The sequence below is a fragment of the Fistularia commersonii genome, chromosome 30 (assembly GCF_037954325.1).
Source record: "Fistularia commersonii isolate RoL2024-O1a breed Wild chromosome 30, RoL_Fcom_v1.0, whole genome shotgun sequence".
NCBI classification, from domain to species: domain Eukaryota; kingdom Metazoa; phylum Chordata; class Actinopteri; order Syngnathiformes; family Fistulariidae; genus Fistularia; species Fistularia commersonii.
In genome coordinates, this window is record NC_141313.1 from 3,098,669 (window position 1) to 3,123,529 (window position 24,861).

At 42.6% G+C, this 24,861-nt stretch overlaps 2 protein-coding genes across 2 annotated transcripts; both read right to left on the reverse strand.

Moving 5' to 3' along the window:
- Positions 1–320: 320 nt before the first annotated feature.
- LOC147216112 (phosphatidylinositol 4-phosphate 5-kinase type-1 alpha-like) lies at positions 321–13,019 on the reverse strand. Its single transcript, XM_086177853.1, has 16 exons — positions 12,920–13,019; positions 12,638–12,733; positions 10,203–10,237; positions 9,970–10,050; positions 9,444–9,574; positions 9,214–9,331; positions 8,312–8,464; positions 4,910–5,209; positions 4,598–4,806; positions 4,312–4,395; positions 4,185–4,233; positions 4,021–4,105; positions 3,220–3,372; positions 2,851–3,067; positions 2,424–2,496; positions 321–2,337 (listed from the first exon to the last, which is right to left on the reverse strand). The coding sequence occupies exons 2-16, from the start codon at positions 12,684–12,686 to the stop codon at positions 2,332–2,334; spliced, it is 1,743 nt and encodes a 580-aa protein (XP_086033979.1). The 5' UTR covers positions 12,687–12,733; positions 12,920–13,019; the 3' UTR covers positions 321–2,331.
- A 1,996-nt stretch (positions 13,020–15,015) lies between these two features.
- ecm1a (extracellular matrix protein 1a) lies at positions 15,016–18,233 on the reverse strand. The gene is made up of 4 exons (XM_086177855.1): positions 18,203–18,233; positions 16,996–17,081; positions 16,667–16,914; positions 15,016–15,752 (listed from the first exon to the last, which is right to left on the reverse strand). The coding sequence occupies exons 2-4, from the start codon at positions 17,066–17,068 to the stop codon at positions 15,549–15,551; spliced, it is 525 nt and encodes a 174-aa protein (XP_086033981.1). The 5' UTR covers positions 17,069–17,081; positions 18,203–18,233; the 3' UTR covers positions 15,016–15,548.
- Positions 18,234–24,861: the final 6,628 nt, after the last annotated feature.

The following is a 24,861-nucleotide window of genomic DNA, read 5'->3' on the forward strand; positions in this document are numbered from 1 at the left end:
GCCTTTTTTGGTGGAAAATTCAAATACAAGTGAAAGATGATTAATGTAGTCTATAGAAAAAATATCAAGAATTGAATAACTTTTGTTATTGTCACAATAACAAATAAATCACAACAGACATTTCCTTGGGATACAGGAAGGCCCAATTTCAAATACGACATTTATGAAAATGAAGCAAAAAAACACAGTACTAAATTCAATATCTAATAACGCAGTTTTATCTCCAATGCCGAACAGAGGCACTGTTCTACAGTTGTGTATTCAAACAAACTGAGACAAAAAAGTAATTCAAATGGCATAAGAACACTTGTTTTCAATTCTTTTAATATATTGCACATTCATTCAGGGCTCTATATGTCTTACATGGAATTGCATAGGTGACATAATTGGAAAAAATATTGATTTTAAAATTGCCCACAACCAAGAATTACATGACTGCATTTTAAAACATCGCTTCATTATTACAAAGTAGATACAATACAACACTTACTTGAAGGGATTAGACCAATTAAGGTGGCGGTGAATTATTTGCACCATTATCTGTACTTTATTAACAATATAATCAAGGGAGACTTAGCAACATTTCGTAAATTGACAGAGAGAGAAAAAATGCACAGTGTGGCTGGATCAATCTCACAAACCTCTCTCCAGGTTGAGTACCTTCCACAATTTAACACCAATAATACAAATACAACCTGTTTACAAACGTTAATTTCCGACCAGCGCTTAACAGCACTGATGTAAACTCATGCACATGAATGACATGCAGTCTGCGATTCCATAGGTTTGTAAAAATATGTTGTGATATGGGGCCAAAATAGGTATTACAGAGGGAGTCTCACTCTAGTAGCAAAAGTTAAAAGTTCTAGAAAATTTAAGTTATTATTACCAAGTGATGCTGGAACATGAACACAACTATGTATGGATTGAACAGAAAGCAGTCAGACACCGAGGGCATCTGAACTATTTTATATAAAAAAAATGTATTTATATGACAAAGGTAGCAGAAAAAAGGAGTAGAACTATATATTGTTTTTAAAAAAGGAATTAAAAAAAAAAAGATTTTCATGTGCAAAGAAATGGCCTGTAACAGCGGGTCCATAAAAAGAAATACAAGACAAAAATAAATTATTTTAAAACTCACATCAATTACCCATCATATGGATGAGTTAAAACAATGCCCCACAGAGATTTAATTCATTTTAACTATAAAAAATTATAATAAAAAAGAAAAAAACAACCTCGTCTTGTTGATTTATACCACTTGATTAGCAGAGGTGGTACATTTACTCAAGTACAGCTCTGAAGGACAAACTATTAATCCAATGTATATTTCCTCATTTCCATTTTATATTTCTGCCAATACAGTTCAGAGTGAAACTTGATGCTTACTGGCAGCTGGTGTTACTAGTTAGTTTCACTTACATGCTTTTACATATTTCACCCATACAGCCTTTTGAAACACAGGTGTTTCTCTTGTAGGGTAGTATTTTCACAGAGTTTGAGACGAAAAGCTGAAGAATAGGATCCTAACACTGCATCTGTCACTGTGAAATAAGAGTAGGAATGTATAAAAAATTAAGGTTGTAAGGTATTCAACCCCTTTTGTTCACCTGGAAATAGAGATGACACTCTGGATTCACAGTTTCTGGACCGAAACCCGTCCTTTGCACCCACTAGTTAAACACGAGCTGAGTTGGATTGTGTTTTTTTTCCCCAGCATTTGCATTTTGGTGCGAGTTGATAAAACAGTGTCCCCGACGTTTACGATGAGGGAAAAAACCCTCTACAAATGTGTTCCTGATCCAAAAAAGAGCGGCGCTGATTCATCCGGTGAAAGTTTTTGAGTGCCAGCGAAAAATAAAAATATATAAAGTTAAAATCGGCTGAGCGGTGGGACGAGGGAGATAGGAAAAAAAGGACAAATGAAGATTCAGTCCAAATTCAGAAAGAATTAATCTTTGAAAAAAGAAACAATACATTTTGTATGGCTAAGAAAAAAAAAAAAAGAGGTATCAAATAAGGCGCTTTACATTTGACATGGAATGTAAGGTTGATTAGGCAAAATACTGCCAGGAATATTCTTTGGTTGTACACAAAAAGGTGCTGAGATGAAGATGAGCTGAAAAATAGTGTTATCGCACAGCATGAGAACGTTCATCGCTTACACTGCATTGAGGGGAAAAAAAAAGAAAATTAATTTCCGACTTGGCGTTGCTGTCTCTGATGATCTTTTCCGATAGATTTTTGTACCACCTAGTATTTCTTCCATGTTCTTATCGTCATCTTAAGTTGATTGTTGTTCATTTGCTCGGTTAAACTGGTCCGCATTTACCCCTGTAAACCACAAGAGATTCAAATAGTGAGGACATCCACTTGCGGGTGAGAAAAACGGGTAAGAACAAATAAAAATGTCTGCTTACATTTGCGTCCCCTTGGCTGGGGGAGGTGACATTTTTACCACGGCTGATGTCCTCACCGCTCGCAGCTTTGGCTCTGAGAACGACACGAGGGCGACAGCAGAGGAATCAGGCATTGGAGAGGACGTGGCGAAATATCTCAACTTCATGTATATTTAGAGTAAATGCAATATTTTTCTATTTGCCGGCTGCTCAATTCAATCCCATAGAGGATATTTTCTCCAAAAATGTAGCCAATATCTCCTCCAGTTTCCACGCCATCCAGTCTCTGCCATAAATATCTGGGAATGATCTTCACATCCCTATTCCTGCTGACCAGCAGCAGGGGGCGTTCATGCTTTTGTATTTTCCTTAATAAGGCTGACATATTGGTAAAGCTCAGGAATCCTGCTATATGTGACTGTACATCACACCGATCGTCATGTCTTACGTCGTAGGGAGGCTCTGCTGTGGGTCCTGGCTAGCCGCGTTCCGGAGATCCGCCCCGGCTGACCTTGCGGCGTTGGGAGTGCGAGGCAGAGACGGACCTGCAGGAACCGATGGCGAGCGCTCCGAGGAGGCTTGGACCCTGTTTTCAGCAGCCTTGCCAGCCGTGTCGCTCAGCGATATCGTCTTACGGAGGAGGTCGGGACGACCCGAATCCATGACTGGGCGGAGAGAAATATAATACTTGAGTGGTTTGTAATGACAAAACAAAAACACACACGCTAGTACATGCTGGGGGAGTTAAGTCACTGCTTTAGTCAATACACTGTTGCCAGGGTACCAGATCCACACACCCTCACACTCCAGCTCTCACCACTGTCTCTGATTTCCTCTTCCTTTAAGTCGGAGTCGGACGGGTTCTGGTTGTGACGGCTGGTCGTCGCTAAGTGAGACGGCCCGGCACCACCGGCCTTCTTCATTGAAACGTTGCCTATGGCGCGCCGCTTCTTACACGGGGATGCTTTCACTGGATTAAAGATAAATATTATTAGCTTCCTGCTGAGTGACACAGGAACAGGTATGTCTTCAGGAAGACCAACCTCAACTTTTTTTTTTTTTTTTTTTTTTTCACAGAAGTGAAGAAAAAACTAGTGTAAAAGTTGTTGGTTAAAGTAGAGTCTCAAAAAACACAGATGCCGTTTACAAGAAAGGCCAGAGCCGCCTGTTCATTCTGAGGAAACTCAGGTCTTTCAACGCTGCAGACGTTTTATCACACTGTGGTGTCCGGCGTCCTACCGGAGTATTTTAGCCGTAGACTGAGACCACCAAGGTGCACCACGGAAGGTGTTTCGTAGCTGTGGCCATCAAATTATATAACTCCTCCCCTTTCTGCAAGGAGGAAACCTGACCGCAGAGTGAAATAGGTAATGTTGGAGCCTTCCGGCAAAAGAGTTTCCTTCGGGATGAATAAATTCTATCGTCGATTGGCTGAAAAAGGCGTCGTCGTAATCGGGAAGAATGTCAAGTCGGTGCCGAGGCTCTAAACCCCTCGTGTTCGGACAAATCCCGCCGACGCGAAACGTTTCGACACTACCCGCTTGGGCTTTCGCCTATGGGGATGAATGAAAAAAAAAACAGCTGCTGGCCGAACTGCTGCTTAAAAGTGTAGCCTTACATGAGATCCTCCTGAAGACCGTGTTGCACATGAACTTCTGAAACCGTTCTGCATAGAAACCCGGTCTGTGCACCGACACGGTGTCCTGAGGGGGAGAACAACATGACATGTCGTCGTCGTCGTTTCGGATTTCTTATACAGCTCGCCAAGATTTGTCCACGTACCCCGTTGTGAACCAGAGCCTTCCAAGAGTGCTCAAGTTTCTTGACAAATCTGAAAGATACACATGTAGCTGTCAGCTAAAATCAATCCAACGGGTCAAAAGCTTCAGAACGTGTAACTCCTGCTCACCTGTACGCCTGGAGAATATCAATAATGCCAATGTACAGCAGCAGTCTCTGGCCTTTTGAGTTTTGAGCTGGAATTCCTCCGAACCTGCAAAGGCGCAGCAGAGGGTGGAAAATGTAATTCTTCTCCGATCTTGACGTTTTCCATTTATCAACAATGAGATGCGGCTTCACGGGGTGTCAGCTGCAGCAGATGTGGAACTTTTCTAGTTCCAGCAGCAGCATAGCATGCTAATGCTAAAACATACTGAAACTATTTTCCATTATTTTCTAAATGACAAAGCCCTCACTGGTCCTCCGTGTTCATAGATCCCGGGCCTCCCGCCTCGGCCTGGATGGCCTCCAAGGCGGTGCTGTACAAGGACCTCTGGGCATGGGGCCTCCTCTGGGCCGCCGCCTCGGACAAATCCTCCGTGCTGTCCTGGTTTTGACAGGGCAGGTCGATGTTGTGGATTCCCACCAGGAGGCTGTAATCCATGATCTTAAAACTCTGCAAGAGCTGCAAAAAAAAAAAAAAAAAACCATCCACATACTGTAAAAGCGTAGTAAGTTGTGCAGCTTTCGATTTTTTTTTTTTTTTTTTTTTTTTTTATATTTCTCACCCTGCAGTCTCTCTGGATGGTTTTGCAGACGCCGTTGAACTTGTCCGAGTCCAGCAGCAGTCCGTCGGGTATGTCCTGCAGGAAATCCAAGTCCTTAAACGTGGGCGAAGCCTTCTCTCTCTCTTTTTCTGACGCCCGTCGCTTGTAGGTGGAGCCCTTCAGGTCGAACTTCAAGTGCATCCGTACGGCGTTCGGGAGCAGATTGTTCATAACCACGATACGGATGTTGTTGCCCCCCGCCTGGACACAGTAGAGCCCGTAAAACTTGGGCAATAAGGTGCGCTTGTTCTGGTTCAGGTTCTGAAGGACGGAAGAGCAGAAAGAAGCAGAGGAGATCAGAAAAGTGATCATTACTTTGGTTCTGTTGGTCATTTGTGAAATTCTGAGTTGATTTTCCACCAAAATACAAGGCTGAATTGTCGGATTATTAAAAATAGGCGGGAAGAGGGTATCTGGGTGGAATGGTCAAGGTTTGTTGCAGAATACAGAGGTGTTTCTTCACTGGAAGTTGTAAAACAATCTTGCATCACGCTTGCTGTTGGGAAACCGTCAAACCAGTCAGCCGGTTCCGAAGTCTTGGAAGTTTCAGATTCGGAAGTTGCGTCTGTGGAAGAGTTGAAAAACAAAAAAACATGCACATCCGCTGCCCGGTTGGGGATTGGTACTAGATCAAAAAAGTTGACCGAATTGAGGTTTGGAAAAAAAAAAAAAAAAAAAATCATGATGGTTAATTAAGTAAATTAATTTATTTCAAAAAGGGACAATGCAATTTCATAAAACATGAGTAAAAAAGCCAGAATTAGCCTAAGAGGCTATTTTTCATCTGTAGTCCCCCGGCCATGATGTCAAACATGGCACTAAAATGGACAAAGACATACATTGATGGACACAACAGCACCACAAATATAACAAATAAAATATAATATTTACAAAATATACAGTGAGCGGTCAAATGGAGGATGGGAGAGGACAGGCTTTAGTGTGTGCATGTAAATGTGTTCAATTTCCCCATGGGGAATCATAAAAGACAAATTATGAATTATTATTATTATTAAATTGTCTTTATTTTTGGAGCATTTTTGATGTGCTGATATTTTTCAAACCCCTATTACTTCAGTTGCAGATCACTGGACCTGCGGGGGCAGTTGAAAATTTCATGTATTGAACTATACTGGTCAAAAAAATAAAGGGAACGCTTGAACAACACAATGTAACTCCAAGTCAATCACACTTGTGTGAAATCATAGTGTCCACTCAGGAAGCAACACAGATTCATTTTGACTTGTTTTAAGGACATTACATCAAAGTTGGATCAGCCTGGAGTTTGTTTTTACACTTTAATTTTGAGTGTGATTCCTAATCCAGACCTCCATGGGTTGATACAATTGATTTCCATTGATCATTTTTGTGTGATTTTGTTGTCAGCACATTCAACTGTGTAAAGAGCAAAGTATTTCATAAGAATATGTCATTCATTTAGATCTCGGATGTGTTTTTTAAGTGTTCCCTTTATTTTTTTGAGCAGTGTATATGAAGCTTGATAAAAAAGGGAACTGACAGTAAAGAGGAAACAGCAGGTCATCCCCGGGCGTCACCTCCATCCGTGTCCCCGACCAACCATTTCCACGCCGCTCCCCGGTAACCTCAACCGCCAGCGAGGGGAAATGACTCCCCTAATACACTCTGCAACAAACCCTAAAATTAGATGCCCTCCCCTCTGCCGCTGCTTTTAAACATTTAGTTAAAAATCTATGTACTGCCAATTGCACTTGTTTTTAGCTTTATCCACTGCCCTTGTACTTTTTAATCTGATCTCATTTTTACTTGTTTCGAGTTTTATCCACTGCTTCCGTACTGTCTTTAATTTAATCACATTTGCACCTGTTTTTAGCTGATCTACGTTTTTTTTTAAATTTGTACTGCCAATTGTACTCGTTTTTAGCTTTATCCACCCCACTTGTAGTTTTAATTTGATCCAATTCTTACTTGTTTCGAGTTTTATCTACTGCTTCCGTACTGTCTTTAATTTAATCACATTTGCACCTGTTTTTAGTTTATCTACTGTTTTTTTTTAAATTTGTACTGCCAATTGTACTTGTTTTTAGTTCTATCCATCCCCTTGTACTTTTTAATTTGATCTCATTTTTTACTTGTTTCGAGTTTTATCTACTGCTTCCGTACTGTCTTTAATTTAATCACATTTTCACCTGTTTTAGTTTATCTCCTGTTTTTTATTTTGATCTCATTTTATTGTTGTGCTGTGCTCTGCTTTGTTTGTAAACTTGTCGACCCTGAAAATGAGGGAGACCTCAGTGGTCTTACAAGTATAAATAAAGGTTATTATTATTATATGCCGAACACACACTGCTCCAGCCGGCCGCGGGTAAACCCCTTAAAACCGCAACCCTTCGCCAAGGCCTGATACTTCACCTAAATTGGTGCCTTTATTAATTTCACTTCTCTTTCAGGGTTGGTTTATCTGCTTTTTGTTTATCCTGTGATACAGGGGTGTCAACCTTATTTTACTCCGGGGGCAACATACGGCCTAATTTGTTGTCAAGGGGGGCAAGACCAGTAAAATCATTACCTAGAAGTAACACTAAGTCCAAATTATTCCTTTATTTTAGTGTAAAGGGGGTAAACAGGTAAATTATAAAAATCTTGTAATGAACTGTTCCCATAAAAAAATACAGGACAAATTAATATTAAAAAAGAATTGATGAAATTGCAACCTAAAAATGTTGAGTTAAAAGAGAAAATCTTGTAACTGTGGGAAAATTTGCCACTTGAATTTATCATCAAATTGATTGGTAGCCTGTATAAGAGGAGGTATGATGTTTACAAGCCTATTCTGGTTATTAAATCAATCTTTATAATGTTGCTCTTTTTTTTTTTTTCTATCGTTTTTGCGGTTCTTATAGAAATAAGAAAAGATCTTTTTAACAATGTCACTAGACGTTTTTTCACCAAAAAATCATTTTGTTTTCAAATTTTGAAACAAAAAATACATCGCAAGGTTACTTTTTCATTTTTTCCTTGCCTGTTTTTTTTTTTGAAACCCACTGTATAAAACCATCAGACGCACGTGAGAAAAAACGCACGTCCTGGACTAACACAAAGATTTTATTTCATGCAGGGGGCCGCAAAATATTGTTCCAAGGGCCGCAATTGTCCCGCGGGCTGCAAGTCTGGGACCCCTTGCTGTAATAAACTCTCGACGGCTACAGAAATTCAAGTCATTAACGTGTACCGAACATATGAAAACATCATCTGGACAAAATCTGTCACCCAAAGTGATCGGTTGCTCCATTTAACTCATTTCTGTAAACCTACAGCTGCAGGATGCATCACCCATCCGCACTGCCTTGACAAAACATCACGTTGTTTTTAAACGTAACTCACCATGAAGTATCCTGGAAGCAGTTTCTGCAGAAATTCTGCCTCTTTGTGCTGCACCGTTTTGATGATGAACTCGTCGTCGCTGGTGACGTAGAAGAGGGACCCGCTGGCCCCGGAGTTTGACAGCTCGATCAGCGGATCCTTGCAGACCGAATACTGGAACAAGGGCACATCACAGAGGTAAGACACAACAAAAGCTGTGCCTTCATGACTGTATATTGCAAACCATCCGGTATATAAAGTGTCGTTGAACTTTATTCGTTTCGCTTTGCTCCTTCAGAAACTCTGGTTCATCTGCTTGCTTCCTTCAATTCCGTATCATTGATCCATTAATGCGGGATTCTTTGGCGGCTGCTTCGACAGCTTTGAGTTTGAATTCCCCTTCGTAAGCGTGTCACAGATGACATACACAAATGCTCATCCTCCTTCACACAAATGTACAGTAATATTCTGCTGAAGCACAGTACGTAGCGATTTTTTTTACAAAAAATTGGCAGAGGTAAGCGTATTACGTACTGTTCTCTGATTGGTTTATTGTTGCCAGCGATAGCGGACACCTGAAGTTAGTCGGAGGTTGGAAGGACGTTGTATTTCTGAATTTAGTGGTCCGACGATCAATCGAGCGCAGCGGCTTCGTCGCTTAGCAAAGTGGCACTAAAACATTTTGACAGATTTTTTAGCGCGGTGTGCTGCATAAAATTGGTTGGAGGTCAGTAAGCGCAACAAGAATTCATACATCAGGTGCACGGATGACTTTTGAGAAAATGTAAGGATTTTAAACACGCCTTATCGTGCAGAAAATACAGTATACACTTCCCTGCTAGCTCCATTATTTCGGCAGTGGTTTCTTTCGTTTTTTTATGCAAATGTTTTTTTCGAATCTCATATGTAGATAAAAAAATTACCATATAGTCATCAGGCGGGATGCCAAACATCTCCCTGAAGTAGCGAAAGGCGATCGGAGCGTACGTTTTGAACCTGAAGTCCCCATGATGATGCGCCGGAGTCAGATTGCTGCCTTCACTGCCGCGGAAAAGATGGGGGGGAAATTATGTGGAGGAAAATTAATCCGAACACACGGGATTAAGATTTGGGGTCAGCTAAAAACCTCAGTAGCTAATTTGGAAAGACTCACCTCGGGAAGAAGATGCTCTCCACCACCTCAAAGTCCTGCAGCAGCACATCCCTCTCGGGTTTCTGACTCAAGCTGCCCACTGTGTACGTGATCCCTAACTGGATGGCACCTTTGAGGGCACTGGAGGTCGTCTGGAAACACACAGAAAACACATGAGCTTTCAAATCTGCAACACAGATTTCATTTATTCTCGATCGGGTAGCTTATTAAAAGCGTCGAGTGGTCGCCGATGTTTCATTTTGAGCCAAATCTGAATACTTATTACGCATTGAGTCGATCTGTGATAAGAAAACCCTGATAAAAGCACAAGAACTGGCACTTTATCATGGTTATTTAGCGCAAAGATTTACATTTTTTATTCCCCCTGAAGGTAAAATGTGCATTTTGATAAGTGGTTGATCATTGCATATTTGCCATTGATTCGAGTAAAACTTCTAATCCCAAATCAGTAAACATCAGCAGGTCACTCGAAGCGCAAAGGAAGTGAGCGTTAGCGTGCAACCGTCGCGAAAGGTCGACGGCCCACCTTCTTGTAAGTGGTCTCTCCGGTACGATCGATCCCACTGCGGCCGATGGTTTTTTTCATTGCCTGAGAGGAGACGGCACCCTGACGGACGAGATGATGGAGTTACCGGGCGGAATGAGGAACCCAGGATGTGAAATTAGTGAGATGTTGACTTCCACAATGTCGACAGCGTGCGCGTTTCCTACTCGAAACCCATCTCAATTACACACATCCTTTAACGTGTTGCTTCTCACCTCTGGAGAAACGGTTATCCTGGCCGCAGCTGAATCTGAAATCGGTAAAGAGGGAAGAAACGTGAGTCACGTGTGAGATACCGAATCTGAAAAAAACGTAAAATAGTCGGACGAGTGCGGCTTTCCGACTTGATTCATGTCAGACGAACCGGTTTGACTTCATTTGTCATCGTCTCAATACCGGAGAGCACCTGAGCTGGGAGACAAGCATGTAGACACACCTTGCTTGTTGCGTCTGAGACGGTCTCATTATGCAGAAATAGGACAAGAGGAACAATTCCAAGACTTTGCTTGCTTAAAAATAACTTCCGGCAGGGCTGATTATCTTAGAACTGGAATGCGTGTTCCTGAAAACGAAAGAACCGCCACTCAAAAGGTGTAAAACAAAAAGAAAAAAAAAAAAAAAAGGAAAAGCTATCGCCAAAAGGAAAAAAAGTAAGATTTTCATGGGATCGGAACACGTCACCCCCTCTTGGGAGGATAAACAAATATAGAAAGTATAGGACGTGGTTTTCAAAACAAAACCGCCCCAATCGAACGGTTCATTTCTGCTCCGTCACCCTCGACGTGGATCCAAACGCTATACGACCAACTTTTCCAAAATTTCCAACGGTTAACATCAATAATCCTTTTTTTTTTTACCTGTTTCAATCTATCCTTACCGATGAGCGAACCTGAATCGCTTCACAAACCTCAGCGTGGAACCATTTCGGCCGCTAAAGGCAAAGTAGTCACGCGTAAACCGCGCGACGCTTCTTATTTGGAGTCGTTACCATGGCAACTGATATCAGCGGTTGACGCGACGGAATCGGCCGATCGAACGGTCGTTCGATTTAAGGATTTTCGGAAGGTATTCGTTTCTTCTTCGGAAGCCACCTTGGAGATTTAAACGTGCGATTGAGCAGAATGTTAAAAATCTACAACAGCCGTCTCAGCTTCATCTTTCCGAACGCGCCGTTTCTTCACAGATCACAAGGGAAAGCAGAAAATAGTCCCCACCCCTTCACAGCTTCACCTGTGTGACATCACTGGAAATCAAGAACGTGCGCAACGGGGTAACAACGCGCTCGTGCACGGCCGGATTCGTCTTTCACAGCGCGACCCCCCCCCAACTTCCTGTTTCCCAGCTCTTCTCGCTGTCTGCGGGATGCACATCCTTGGATGGAGGATCTGCAGGTGATCGGTGAGGTTTGATTTGAGTGATCGCAGCTGCCGCCCATCGTTACCACACAGGTGTGGAGGCAAAGCAGGCAAGACGCTCAATCCAAATCTGGAATATAAGCCGTGTTTTGTGTGGTTTTTTTTGTGATTTATTCGTCCCTGAGACGGGTGGAAAAGCCGCGGGCCCCGAAAGCTAGAGGTGAGCTGGTTCTGTGGCTGATGATTACAACTGTCTAGGTCAGGGGTCAGCAACCTGAGCATATGTAATTAAAATGTATTTAAGTTTGCTCATTTTAAATGTGATGATTGCAGGGATCTCGTCATTTCTAAATTAAATGTGTAGAAAAATTGTCGCTTTTTCTGCACACGTAAGTGAAATAGCCGCACACGTAGAGAGAGGATGGCATTTTTGGTTTGCTGCCACTGGATTTGAATTTAAATTTGCCTTTTTGTTTTTCATAAATACAAGGACTTTTCCCTTAAAAGTAACCTTTTTTTTGTTGCATGCAGAAATGTAATTTTTTTTTCTGCAATTTTTTTTTTTTTTTTTTTTTTAAAAGCAACACATTTTGTTTCTACATAGCATAGGGGCAAAAAATAATTCATTTTAAATTTCAAAAGGCTTGTGTGGCTGACGGTGTTTTCTTGAGTGGTGAAAGTTGCCGGCCCCTGGTTTAGGCTCATTATTTTAAAGGTTTTAAATCCGGTTGACTAAATTGAATGGCGACGGCTGCACGAACCTGCCAACTGGGTTTAATTTTTCGGGAATTGAACCAACAACTGAACCACCTCAAATTTACTTTCTGGCTTTTCCAAAAAGGTGTCAAGGTGTTTTTGGGGGGGCCCCTGAGCGACGGGCGGGTGAACGCTGTCCTTAAACCCTCCAAAGGATGAGACGGTTTACTGTGAATCCAACTCCGGAGCTGTCAGTGTATTTTGTTTTACTTCTAGCGTCAGAAACACAAGGCACAAATGTCTTTTTCCCAGAAATTCTGTACCATTTTTAACTCCAAGCAGATTTAAACCAGGAGCGTTTGAATGCAGTGGGAACACTTCCTCTTAAAAATAAAAAATGCTGACTATCTTGAAGTAACCCGGACTTGAGTCCTGGACTTTGAGCAGAAAAGATGGGCACATAAGACAAGGTGGATGCAAAACAAGACTACTTTCTTTCCTCTTTTAGTACTAAATACCCCTTTTAAGGTTAAAATGTTTGTTCCCTGGTGTTTTTCTAATGAGCAGCTCACAAATAAACAGAAACCGGCTAGACTGACTTCCATTGTGGCCTTGCAGCTCCGGAGGCTCCTCTGCAGCCGCGGCCATTCAGGACAAGACGCCGGACTCTTTTGTTTTTGTTTATATTTCACCCCCTGAGAGAGAAATAAGACGTTAGAAGCCACGTAGACGAAACTGTAATTTGTTTTTTATTTCTTATTCTACTCAGGTGAATCGATCTGAAGCGTCCGGCGGCTCGTCGGAGCGTCCGACTTTCACGTTTAACAACAACTAACTTTATGATCTAACACAAAAATAGAAAGAAATAGCGATAAACTCACTCGGAAAGGCAGCGGAGGAGCCAGAAAACCGCGGTCTTCACCTCCGTAAACAAGGAAGGAGTGCGGAAGCGAGGAAGTGGAGTCAGCCGGCGATTCGAACTGCTCGTTTCCGGAATCGTTCGGGTTAGTGATTCGAATCATTGCACCGAATCAGGAATCGGCGAGTCAAATGACTCACCGGAAACACCGCGGAATCGGAAGATTCGGTTCACTGAAAACTCCGGATACGGTTTTTTTTTTCTTTTATTTGTCTCAATTTCAGACGGAGTTGCATCTGGGTTTATTTTCTTTTTAACTTATTTCAGTCTCAATTTCATACTGAGTTGCTTCTTTTCCGCCAGTATTGTAACTCCGACCTTTTTGATACTTTGCGTTTTCGGCCTCAATCATTGTCATGTCACTGACAGAATTATTTATTTTGTTTTAAAAAAGAAATAAACAGTATTGTTGCTTCGGACGTACAAGAGGCGAGTCAGAGATGATTCGGGAGAATCGGTTCACAGACTCGTCACCGCAAACGCCCCGTTGGACTAGTTGGTGATTCGGTTCACTGACAACTCCGGAAGTCAAGTTAAATGTTGTAATGTGCATGTAGTTAAACAGTGTTTAGTCATGAACTGCGGTTGCACATTGTTTTATTGTGAACAAATTAGTTAAATTATTTTTAAAATTGCTAGATAACAGACCAAAAACGTTTTCAGGATTCAAAGTATAGGACTGCACCACCGAAGGAGTCCCCATGTTTTAAAAGTCTCACACACATAAAAATGTCCCCAAAAATAGCAACAAAAAAAATAAATAAATTGTATGCCCATTGCTAAGTAGCAAGTAGTTGTATACTGAATCACGAGGAGCACTTCCACTGAAGGTTCTGTCTAGATAACTTTCTCCCCCCCCCCCTCCATAAACTAGCCCTTTGGTTCAGATGGGTTCACAGGAATGTGCCATGTGTTAAAATCATATTTAATAAAGAAATCAATCCCTCCAACCGGGGTAAAATTAAATATACACCAATTCACTGTGGTGTACGTCAGAGCTGTAATTCCAGAGCAGAACTGCTCGTGAAACTTAGTTGTCCGGCTGCAGGGTCTTATGACTTTCCGTACGACATCTGTTAAATTAAAGTTTCCACCGATTCCTTTGTGATTTCAGTGTCTCGTCATGATTTTTGCAAACCCTTAAACGAATCCGCCCAGTGGAATTTTTTTTTTTTTTCTGAAATTGGTTAATATATATCCGTCCTGAAATAAGCATCATTCCCCCCCCCCCCCCCATCCGTTTCCCAGGACTGGTTTTGATGTAGCTTTTTATAAAATGTTGCATTGTTTAATGATGCAGCAAGAAGAAAAGCCGCTTTGTTGGAATAACACCAAAATGCCAAATAAACTAACTGTGGAATGTAGAAAGATCAGATGAATTTGTTTTTTTTTTGTTTTTTGTTTTTTTTTTTCAAAAGAGGGAAAGAATCAAAAGTGCACACTGGGTGTGCAGCGGGAATATTTTTTTTAGAGAAACTTCTCTATTTAAAATCCAAAACATGACGACACAGAGCAGAGTAAAGTTTCTTTTCTTTCTCATCAAACAGATGGTCTGTTTGTCATTTAGTGTACATGATCGTTTGGGGGGGGGGACTTTTTCAAAACATGACACACTTGAACGAAACTTGGTTAATTCTTGTCGAAACCTTCTTTTTACGACAACTGGCCTTGAATTTCATCCAAGAGCTGTGAAACATCTTCATGTGAAGAAATTCAAGTCGTTCACATGACCTGGATGACTGAGAACCTCCACAGATATAATCATGTGGTTATTTAGAATTTGATCTGTTTTGTCCGTTTTGTTTCCCCAACTTCTAGATGCAAATGCGACTTTAAATGAAAGTTTATTTTGAAGGATGGAGGAAGCTAAAATTTAGGGTTTGTCTTTGTGTAATATGAACAAAATAAAACACCCACACCAAGTTTAAGTCAACACTGCCCTCTAGTGGACATATTTGGAACTGCATGGGATGTTATTGTGTAGCTTGGGAGAAGGACGTTGTGTTTTTGTTTTGACTTTGCAGCGGAATTTTCCCTTGAAATGAGAAGGATCTCAAGATGGTTTTATCTTTTATTGGGCAGAGGAAGAACAAAAAATTCTGCACATGCTAAAAAAAACAAAGGAACTACATCTGTCAGCTAAAATAAGTCAGATTGTGAAGTGCAATCGGACAGTGGGATTTTATCCTGTTACAAAACTGGATTATGCTGAGTGGATTTTTAGCAAAAACAATCAAAGAAACGAAAGCCCCTTATCATTCCCCAATATGCAATCATTATTTCTGGGCATATATTGCAGATTTATTAGCCAGAATGAAAGGAAAGGAAAGGTGCATGAGGCGTGAGGTGCAGCAGATATGAATTGAGGTTCTCTCTGGGGGCCAATAATGTTGGATGTTCTGGAGTTAAAGGGAGATAGATGGTTTGGACAAAGCAATAGAAGGGATAGTGATTATGGGTGGAGGGAAAGAGGACATAAAGTTAGTTGATGTGAGCGAGGAGGATGCAGAGGAGGCCGTTTATTGTTTATTGTTTGCCGAAAGGAAAAGATTAATGCATTGGTTCAAAAGAAACTCTTCATCCCACACCTTTTAGCAATCAGCCGGGTTGAATGTGAAGCCCGGCAGCAGGGTGTCAGGGGGCGGCGTGGCCCCCGGAATGGGGTTGTATTCCGGGTTGGGCAGTTCGCTGTCGAAGCAAGTCCACTGCGCGTCGTCCGTGTACTCGCAGCACTCGTAGACGAGGGTCTTGGTAGATATTTCCTCCGTGCAGAACTGGGTCAGAGCTTCTTTCCACTGTCAGGGAGAAAGGAGAAATAAAAAAAAAAACACCTAACTGATACATCCTAGTTCCGAATGAATTAAATATTCCTGTTAAATACTTTGTTCTTTACATAGTTGAATGCGGTGATGACAAAATCACAGAAAAATGATCGATGGAAATCAAATGTATTAACACATGGAGGTCTGGATTTGGAGACAAAATGAAAAAAAAACACACGACAGGCTGATCCAACTGTGATGGAATGTCTTTAAAACAAGTCAAAATGAATTTGTTGCTTCATAAGTTTGATTTCACAGAAGTGTGATTGACTTGGAGTTACATTGTGTTGTTTAAGTGTTCCCTTGATTTTTTTTTTTGTAGTAAATATCCATTTATTCTTAACATTTTGGTTGCTTCTGGACTTTTTTTCTGGATTTTTTTTCTGGGTTTCGTTTTTTTATCATCTATTCCAGTCTTATTTCATACTGAGTCGCATCTTTTCCTCCAGTTTTCTGCTCCACTTATAACTCCCACCTTTCATGTCATTTCTTTACAATTTCTTAGTTGGTATTTTCTGCCTCAATGGTTGTCATGTCGCTGACTGACAAATTTATTTTGGATTTTTCTTTGTAAAAGGAAAAAAAAAAAAGAAAAGTGTGTTTGTTTTAAATTCTATTCCAGAGTGACTTCAATAATATAAGCACTCATTATTGGATTGTAATTATAAATTTATTTTAACTAGAATAGGCTGTAACCAGAACATGTTTAAGGATTATGTAGTTGTTTTTGATATTTTTCAGTTTTACAAAACCCAGTGAGCTCATTAAATAATATTTTCCAATGCAGCTGCAAAATAATTTTTAAGGAATATGGTATGCTGTATGTTTTTTTTTGTCATTGTTTTGCACATAAAACCATTAAATAGGGTGTCAAGACTTAAACTCACGGCCTGCTGGGCGCAGCAGAGGGTCCCTCCGCTTTGCTGCGCCGCCTCCCCGCTGCAGCACAAGCCGTACCACGATTCCAGGCGGTTGATGGCTTCTCCACGCCGTCTCCAGTGGCTGAAGCCGGAACGAGGGAAAAAGCTGGGCGGGTATCTGGGACGCTGGGAGCCGTGCTGGCAAATAGCGGCCAGGTTCTGGGCGTTGGGTTGGGCGGGTGGGAAAGGGACGTCAGGCTCCTTCACCTTGGTCTCTGCGGAGCAAAAAGGGAGATAGCGGTTCAATTCTTATGACATAAAATGGATTTGATAATGAATTGTGGCAGACAAATTACCTCCCAGCTCTGCAGTGTTAAGACTCAGCAGTGCAAGAATCCAAAATCCTGCGAGGCCTCCGGTCCAAATCATGGCTGCGTCGGGGCTTTATTGGAGGAAAAAGTGCTCGATTCAGCAAGCGGGTTAAAACAAGTGCATGGGCAAGCTGCTTATATGGATGCCGGCGTGCCAGTGTGTGGGCGTGACATGCTTGGAAGGGGACGAGGATGGGCGGGAGGTTTTAATGTTGGGAACTGATAAAGTTACCAAAATGAGGGAAATCTTTGAAATCTTTGAAACTGGGTTGTTACCCAGCTGCAGTAATTTGTGTATTTTTGTTACTTCCTGTGTACATTTGTGTTATTCTGCAACGCCACCTGTAGATGCATTGCTTTGCAATCACTGTTTTATGCTATAAATTTTAAAACCTTAGGTATCACTATATCTTATGTGGCCCATTAATGATGTGATAGAAAAATAACAAAGAAATCCTCAAAAAAAAAAACACAGATGAATGGTATGTTGCGAATTTAAAAAAAAAAAAAAGATCCTCATTCTGTATTGGTTTTGTCTCATATAGAGACATCAAACAAATCACACCAATGGAAATGTAGTCGTGGACCTTGGAGAAAGCGGTTATGGATCAAACCCGGCCAGGAAAACGTTATCTGAGGGAAGGAATGTCAGGAGTTTTCTATTTTTTGTTTCCTCCTCTCTGCAGCCAACAACTTCAGTGTTGCTCACGTTTTACGTCACTGCCTTTTTAGGCAAATGTAGCGTTTAGCGTTATTATTTACGCGAAGCGATTCATTCCCGGATTAAGGAGTGGGATTTGCTCCGGGATGGCAATGAGGTGCAGGCGTACGGTAAAACCTTCATCTTTTATCAAGGTTGCGCTGACCGTCGAAGACCCGCTGAGAAACTTTGCACACACACACACACACACCCCCGCCGCCGGCAAGATTGTGACGACTTTCCCAAAAGTGAGCCCAGCCTCCAACCCGACAGGCTGTGTGTGCTTTTCTGTTATCGGGAGTTTGCTGACCCCCGTCGGGAAAAACACCTTATCTTACGCCAGCTGCTTTTCAGCAAGCTTGTGTTTTGACTCACCACCAGGGTTTCACCGACATCAGCCTCGAGGCCCGGCGCTCGGAGTCCCCGTCCGAGACAGGCAGGACGTACAGATTTATCCTTTCCATCTATCACAAGTCGGGCGAAATTCCATACCTGAGGATTCTCGTCCAAATCTTCTCGTGGGAACGAGACTCGATTTCCTTCCCTTGCAGGCGTTTCCCCCTCTCACCCGAAAGGCTTCTTCAGTTCGAATGGACTGCGGGGGGTTTCTGCATTTAAACACCAGGGTCGGAGGCCGGTCTGACTTGCGACGGCTTGTTATGTAAATGATAGACTTGTTCTGCAGAAACCAGCTCGATGGGTTAATGGGGGTGTTGTAAACCGGGGAACGAAGACCATCTCTGGCCAGAATGCGGACATTGCTGTCCTGAAAGGAGTGGTCCTTGTCCTTCAGGTGTAGGTGGACCGCGATCCTGTTGGTCCTGTCCTGAAGCGGTGACTCTCCCGTGTTGGGCCACCTGCTTGTGCAGATGTTGGTTTGGCTCCTCAGGGGTCGGCAACCCGCGGCTCTTCCATCTTGACACTGCGGCTCCGAGCGGCTTGGGAAAATAAATGATAAATATTTAATTGAAGTGTATTTCATTTGTGTTAATTCCTTTTTTTAACTTTTAGATCGAAGTTGGACGATTATTGTGATCTTGAAATATTAAATAAAGTTATATTTATTATTTTTCGCCCGCTAAAAATAACGCCACACTCACGGAAGCCGGTATACCCGGCAGCCGGTAAAGTCCCGGTTTGCAGATGCTGTGCGCAGAAGTTCAGGAGCAGAAGTCCCATTAACCAGGTAAAATAAATATTTATGAAGATATTTTGCAAATATTTATCTTTTTATTGTTTCCTGACACAGTGATTTTTTTTCCCGATTTATTTTTAAAATTCAGGTCAAGGCTCCGCTACACGCTCGGAAAGGCCAACGCTCAAAATGAGTTCATTACATTCATAAAATTTAATTTTCTCTGTAATACTTTGCGAATATCAGAAGCAACACACTACACACTTGTTTATACAAAGTGTAAAGGTAATAAAAAGCAATATATACAGTGGTAACTTTATTTTAGATGTCAAAAAGTAATTGCGGCTCCCAGTGTTTCCTTTTCCTAGGAAACTGGGTCCAAATGGCTCTTTGAGTGTTAAGGGTTGCCGACCCCTGGGCTACCTGATGTAGCCCTGATGTAGCCCTGATGTGGCCCTGTGGCAAAGCTCGGGGCGGCCCAAGGACGAAAACACATGAGATCGAATGTGGTGGACGCTTGAGATGACGTCTACATTTGGGCGACAAAACAACCTCATCACTTCAGGACAGGACTCTGCAGTCCATGTACACCCGAAGGGCAAGGGCCGCTCCTTCGAAAACAGCAATGTCCACATTCTGGGCAGAGAAGACATGGTTTCGGAGAGGAGTTAAATAAGCCATCTTAAAACGTCTTCAAACAGAGGAACGAGCCTCAGGCACAAGCTTTTGGCTACATGTAACGCTGTACTGGGATGCATCTCAAGATAGATTTGCTCACACAGACCAGAGCTATCTGAACCCTCCCAACCACCCGGAAATACCGGAACCCCACCCCGACGACTCCCGCCCGAGCCCCCCTCAATGTGACCCAACGGGGGGGTATGATCATTTTGGCTACACCTCTCCAAATTTTAATCCAGCGCCCAGAAGTTGCAACTCGGTTCCCACTCAACGACACTCCGGTTAACACAACCCCCTTCAACCCCAACGCAACAGAGGAGCCAAAACTATTGATGGCCCAACACAGGAGTTTCACCAATTCAGGACTGACAGGACGGCGGTCCACCCGCACCCGAGGGACAAGGGACACTCCTTCCAACACAGCGATGTCTGCAATCTGGCCAGAGAACATTGTCGGGGTCTGGTGTCTTTCACCCGGTCCTCCGGTGCATTCTTGTATGACGAATGAACGGAGACGACATGAGCAGTTGCACTTCCTGGTTTATTCCTTGCCAAGCATCCCACAAAACACAACAATATCTTAGGTGTTAGCGGTTGAGAAGTTCCAGGACCCGGGTCGATCTTTGGTCCCTGTTGCAGCAAGCGGTTCAGTTCATAAGATCGACAGTTCTTCACCTCGTTCTGACTCCATGTATCCTCTCCGGACGTCCTCCTTGCTGTCGTCTCCCGATCGGTCCCTTCTTTGTCCTTTACCTTATTTGGGGTTTTTGTCTATTTCTGATGTTTTCCTCCTGTAGTGAACATGTTATCCTCGTCTCGACTTCTCTTGATCCATCCCCCACGTCCCCCCACCAACTGTTTCTTACCTGCTTCCCTGTCTGCTCTTGCTATGACTTTGCGCCGGTTCCCTTTACGTTAGAACCTGTTCCTCCTTTTTCCGCCACCCTCAGCTGACACGATCGACAACTCTCCATAACTAAATGACATAATGTCCTCCACTGTGGTCCATTCGGACCGAAGAAGCCTCTCGGGTGAGAGGTGAAGCATCTGCAAGGGAAGAAAATGAAGTCATGTTGCCACGAGAAGATTTTGAACCAACCTTGACCTGGATGATTGAGAAGCTCCACAGAAAAACCATCAAGAATCTATAAAAAAGAGATCACACCCGAGGCAGGGACAACATCTAGACTCACTGGCGTCCCCCTCAGGCGAGGTAGTTGTACAACAGGGTGCACCAGAAGCTCCCCACCCCGTTGTTTCAGCTTAATTTGAAGCAACCTTTGTCCCCTCCATCAGGTCAACCTCCCGCTGTCCCATTGATCTGAGTTATGTAGCCTTTTTGCTGAAAACAAATCATTTAACCCCGGTTCTCTGCAACCAGACGGTCCCATCTCGGGGTAATGGGAGACAAAGACAGCCAACGCTTCTGTCCTTGTTCCCGCGTTTTTTCTTTCAAAATACTCCAAAAGCTTGTTTTTTTCACGCAGGGTGCTTGGTCTCCAAGTGGAGAAGCAGTTTTGAAGGCTTCATTGGAGAGTGGGCTCGGTGCGTGGGAATCACCTGTGGCAATAGATCCTTATTTTAAGTAGGTCTTCTGATATTATCTGTTAATTGCAGATTTCTTTTTCTTAGTGGTCATAAACTCTCCTTCTGTCTCCTCACTGGGCCTTTTCTGTTTTGCAAAGAAACTTTCCAAAGGTGTCTGTTTTTTACTCATTTTGCAAACTTCCGGGTTTCATATAAGCGTTAATGTATCACGTAACCAAGACCAGCACCAAGCAGAGTGAGTCATAGATGAATTCTTGTCGGTATCTTCTTGTCCTGGCAACTGGACTTGAATTTCTTCACATCATAGGTGGATGTAATGGAAAGAATCTGGTTATTTTTCAAAATAAAGGCTAGTGAGCGTAAAAATGATAGGTATGCTGAGATGGCAGCGGAGTCGGAGCAGCGAGGTTGGGCTCGGGTGCATCCTGTGGAGGCGGGCTGTCTTGGGTTCATGGAAAAGTCTGTCGTTGCCCCACTGACAGGGATTTGGGCGTTTGCGGACGGAGCCTGAAACTTGGAGTCGGTAACAAGTTTCGGGCAGCAGAACGAGCAAGTGAATGGTTGTGGCTAAGGAGTTAGCATGGTAGTTGGGTAGGTTGCTAAAGAAAGATATTTAGCTTTTGGATCAGCTATGTAGCCTGGAGGGGGGGGGGGTTCCAGGACGCTGGATTTCACTGTCAAGACTTCTTGAGGTGTCCTGGGCCGAACTCGACGAAGCAGATGATGGAAGGTGCCCACTTGAAAACCCCGATGATATGCTTCAGGCTGTTGGTGGCTTATGTAGGTAAGCGGTGTCTGGCTGGTGGGGTGCGAGCCTGCTGGTAGCTGGCTTGTTTTAGTTTTTGATGGCTTCTCTACAGCCTGGATTAGGCACAAGGGACAGCATAACACCTTGTCATGTGTATTAATGAATATTTATTTTTTCTGTGCGTCCCGGTACCGAACGACTCACGGACCAGTACCGGCCCGCGGCCCGGGGTTTGACCTTTTGACCTCTTTTGTCAAAAGACGGCTGCATTTTCGGGTTACCTTCGGTAATTTATGGTAGAGTTTGTAATAAAATAAATTGAACACATCCAAGTGAAATGCTGTGCTATCAGGTGCGGTCAATTGTTTGAAGTCCGGAGTTCACAGCCTCGATACGATGCGTCTCTCAGTCAGCCATTTTGACGCCCCGATTATTTCCTGCTCGCTTTTCTGTGTTTGCCGTTGCGGGTTCTGATTCAAATGACTCACTTTCTCCACCTTCCGTATCAGATCGTCATTTTGACATCAAGACAGAAGCATCCGCCGGTCCTGACCGCTGATCTGTTGAATTTGTGGCTCCAGATAAGAAAATCATTCTCAACGGTACCGTCGATGTAATCCGCATCCGCCAAAACCCCACTGTCATCACCTTTTGTTTTTCCTGACAGATATCCTTTATATTACCAAGTGGTTTCCAAGACAATGATGTCTGTATTTGTTTGTTTCATGTATTTAGACATTTCAATTCCTCCTAATATGGGAATGTTTGCTCCAACCCTCCTCCCATTGCTCGGTATCTCCTGCGCTTTTCAGATCAGAACTCCAAAATGCAACAACCGCTAAGCGTTCGAGGTGATCCCGATGAGCCAAAGGTGTTTTCCGGGGAAATTCGATGGATGTTTAGCGTGCGATCAGGCGGCTGATGGCCCGGCACCTCCTCCCTGATCGGCTTTCTTCGCATCGCCGGAGTAAATAAAAGGGGAATCGTTCAATACGTCGCTCAAACACAACTCCGGTGAGTTTCACTCTGGATTTCAGGGATCAACACTTTTATGAACATCTCTGGGTTACTACAACCTTCAGGTAGAAATCAGCCGTATGATATAGACAAATTGGAAATTTTCTCTAAATAGACTGCGTTGTGATACATCGGAGCAAAATGTGTCTAATTTGCAACAATCCGCTCCCAGATGTTGCCGTACTCCTAAAAGGACAGGTTGCATTATTCAGGTCAACAAATGGAGCTGCTGGTCCTCCGTCTCCTGCCGGTTGGTGAGTCAGTAAATCATCTCCTGCATATTTGTGTGCAAATCCCTCCTGCATTTTTGCGGTCCTTTGCAAGGCATGCTGATTCAGCCTGTTGTTGATGTGAGCTCTGCAAATAAACTTGCTTCTTCTCAAAAATTGTCGGTGGAAATAACCAGTAAAGAAATACAGCTGATGCAGGGTGACGTAGCAAGGAGGTCCCTCGGTTGGATTCCCACAGGAGGCCTTTCTGTGTGGAGTATCCACCCCATGGGTTTCCTCCCACGGTCCAAAAAACATGCAGGAATTTCAATTGAATGAGAATAGAACGTGCCTTCAGTCGTCCCACTTTGGGGAAATTTCAATTTCCATATTAAACGAATAGATAAGTTTAAACAGTAGCATATAAATATCAGATAATATAAAAAAATATAAACACTCGTGTAAAAATGGAAATCTATGAATATGCATGTATGAAATTCAAATTGGAGGTTGAATAATTTTATATGACATGACTTTTTATATGAATAAGTGAGAAGATGGTTGCTTTTCTTTCAGGGGTGTCCAAACTTTCTGCAAAGATGGCAATATTTGGTGAAAATGTGTGACGGCTGACCATTCAGCCCGACATTCTTTGAACCATTAACATTAAATGCAAATGAAGTATTTCATGACTTTCTTTTTTAGTGCAAATGGAATACAGAAATCTAAAGTTTTTACCAAAATCACTTACAAAATCATTTATAAAAAATAAGGAAAAAGTGTGTCTGGGGGAAAAAAAAAAACGTCCATAGAAAAATCATAGAAAGCATCTTCTTTCTGGGTTCAAAATTGGTTTTCTTTTAAACAGAATACACAAAATCAGCACAAAGATATAAAAAGATGCCACGCGAGATTGCGTACGAGAAGATGCGGCGGCGGTATGAAGTGTATTTGAGTTGCGGGAATTTCGAATTTTGATTTTCTCGCTCTCGTATTCGTATCATGACTTTTTTTTCGTATAAAATTTGCTCAAATCGTACTTTGTATCTTAAAAAAATTGTATATAAAACTAACTAACCCTAACCCTAACCCTAACCCTATGTTTATTACTGATCCTAATCTTGCTTCAAGATTGCACTGATTGCACTGACGTCTCACATTTCAAATCTCAATTGACCCCTTTATTGTAAAATATCTTTTCCAAATTCCTGAAAATGTTTGAATTTATGAAATAAATAAAGACTTAACCTCAAATTTTTTTTCCTGCGCCTATCGGTTGTTTCTCAGTAACCGAAATAATACATCAGGCGTCATCCGCACTTTCCCTCCTGTGTTGACTTTGGTTTCCAGACTAAGAAGAGTTGCAACACATATATTATGTTTGGTTTTCAGTCTTTTCACATTTTCAATGCGGCTCTGGTGCATCTCCGAGGGCGAGAGCGCTTGGTGAACACACGAACATGACACCTGCCACTTCGCGGGAGGCATCACGACCCATAAAGGCTGAAAAGTGATCCGTCACTGGAGTCCGGAAAAGGATTCGGTAACTGACCTGGTCACTTGATTTTAATCCTACAAGGCCCCTGGGTTTTTTGTCTCCCGGGGGGTAAGGGGAGTGGACGCGTGTGCACGACAAATCCTGATTAACATGTGTTGGTGTGATTAAAACGTGTATTCCTTGTATGTCATATACATGCATATATACCAGTATCGTGCTGTGAGGTTCATGGCTGGTGAGGCAGCAGAACTGCGTGCCTCACTTAGTGGCTCTTTGCAGTTATGATCGTTCGGTACAAGAAACTGGTAAGACGGT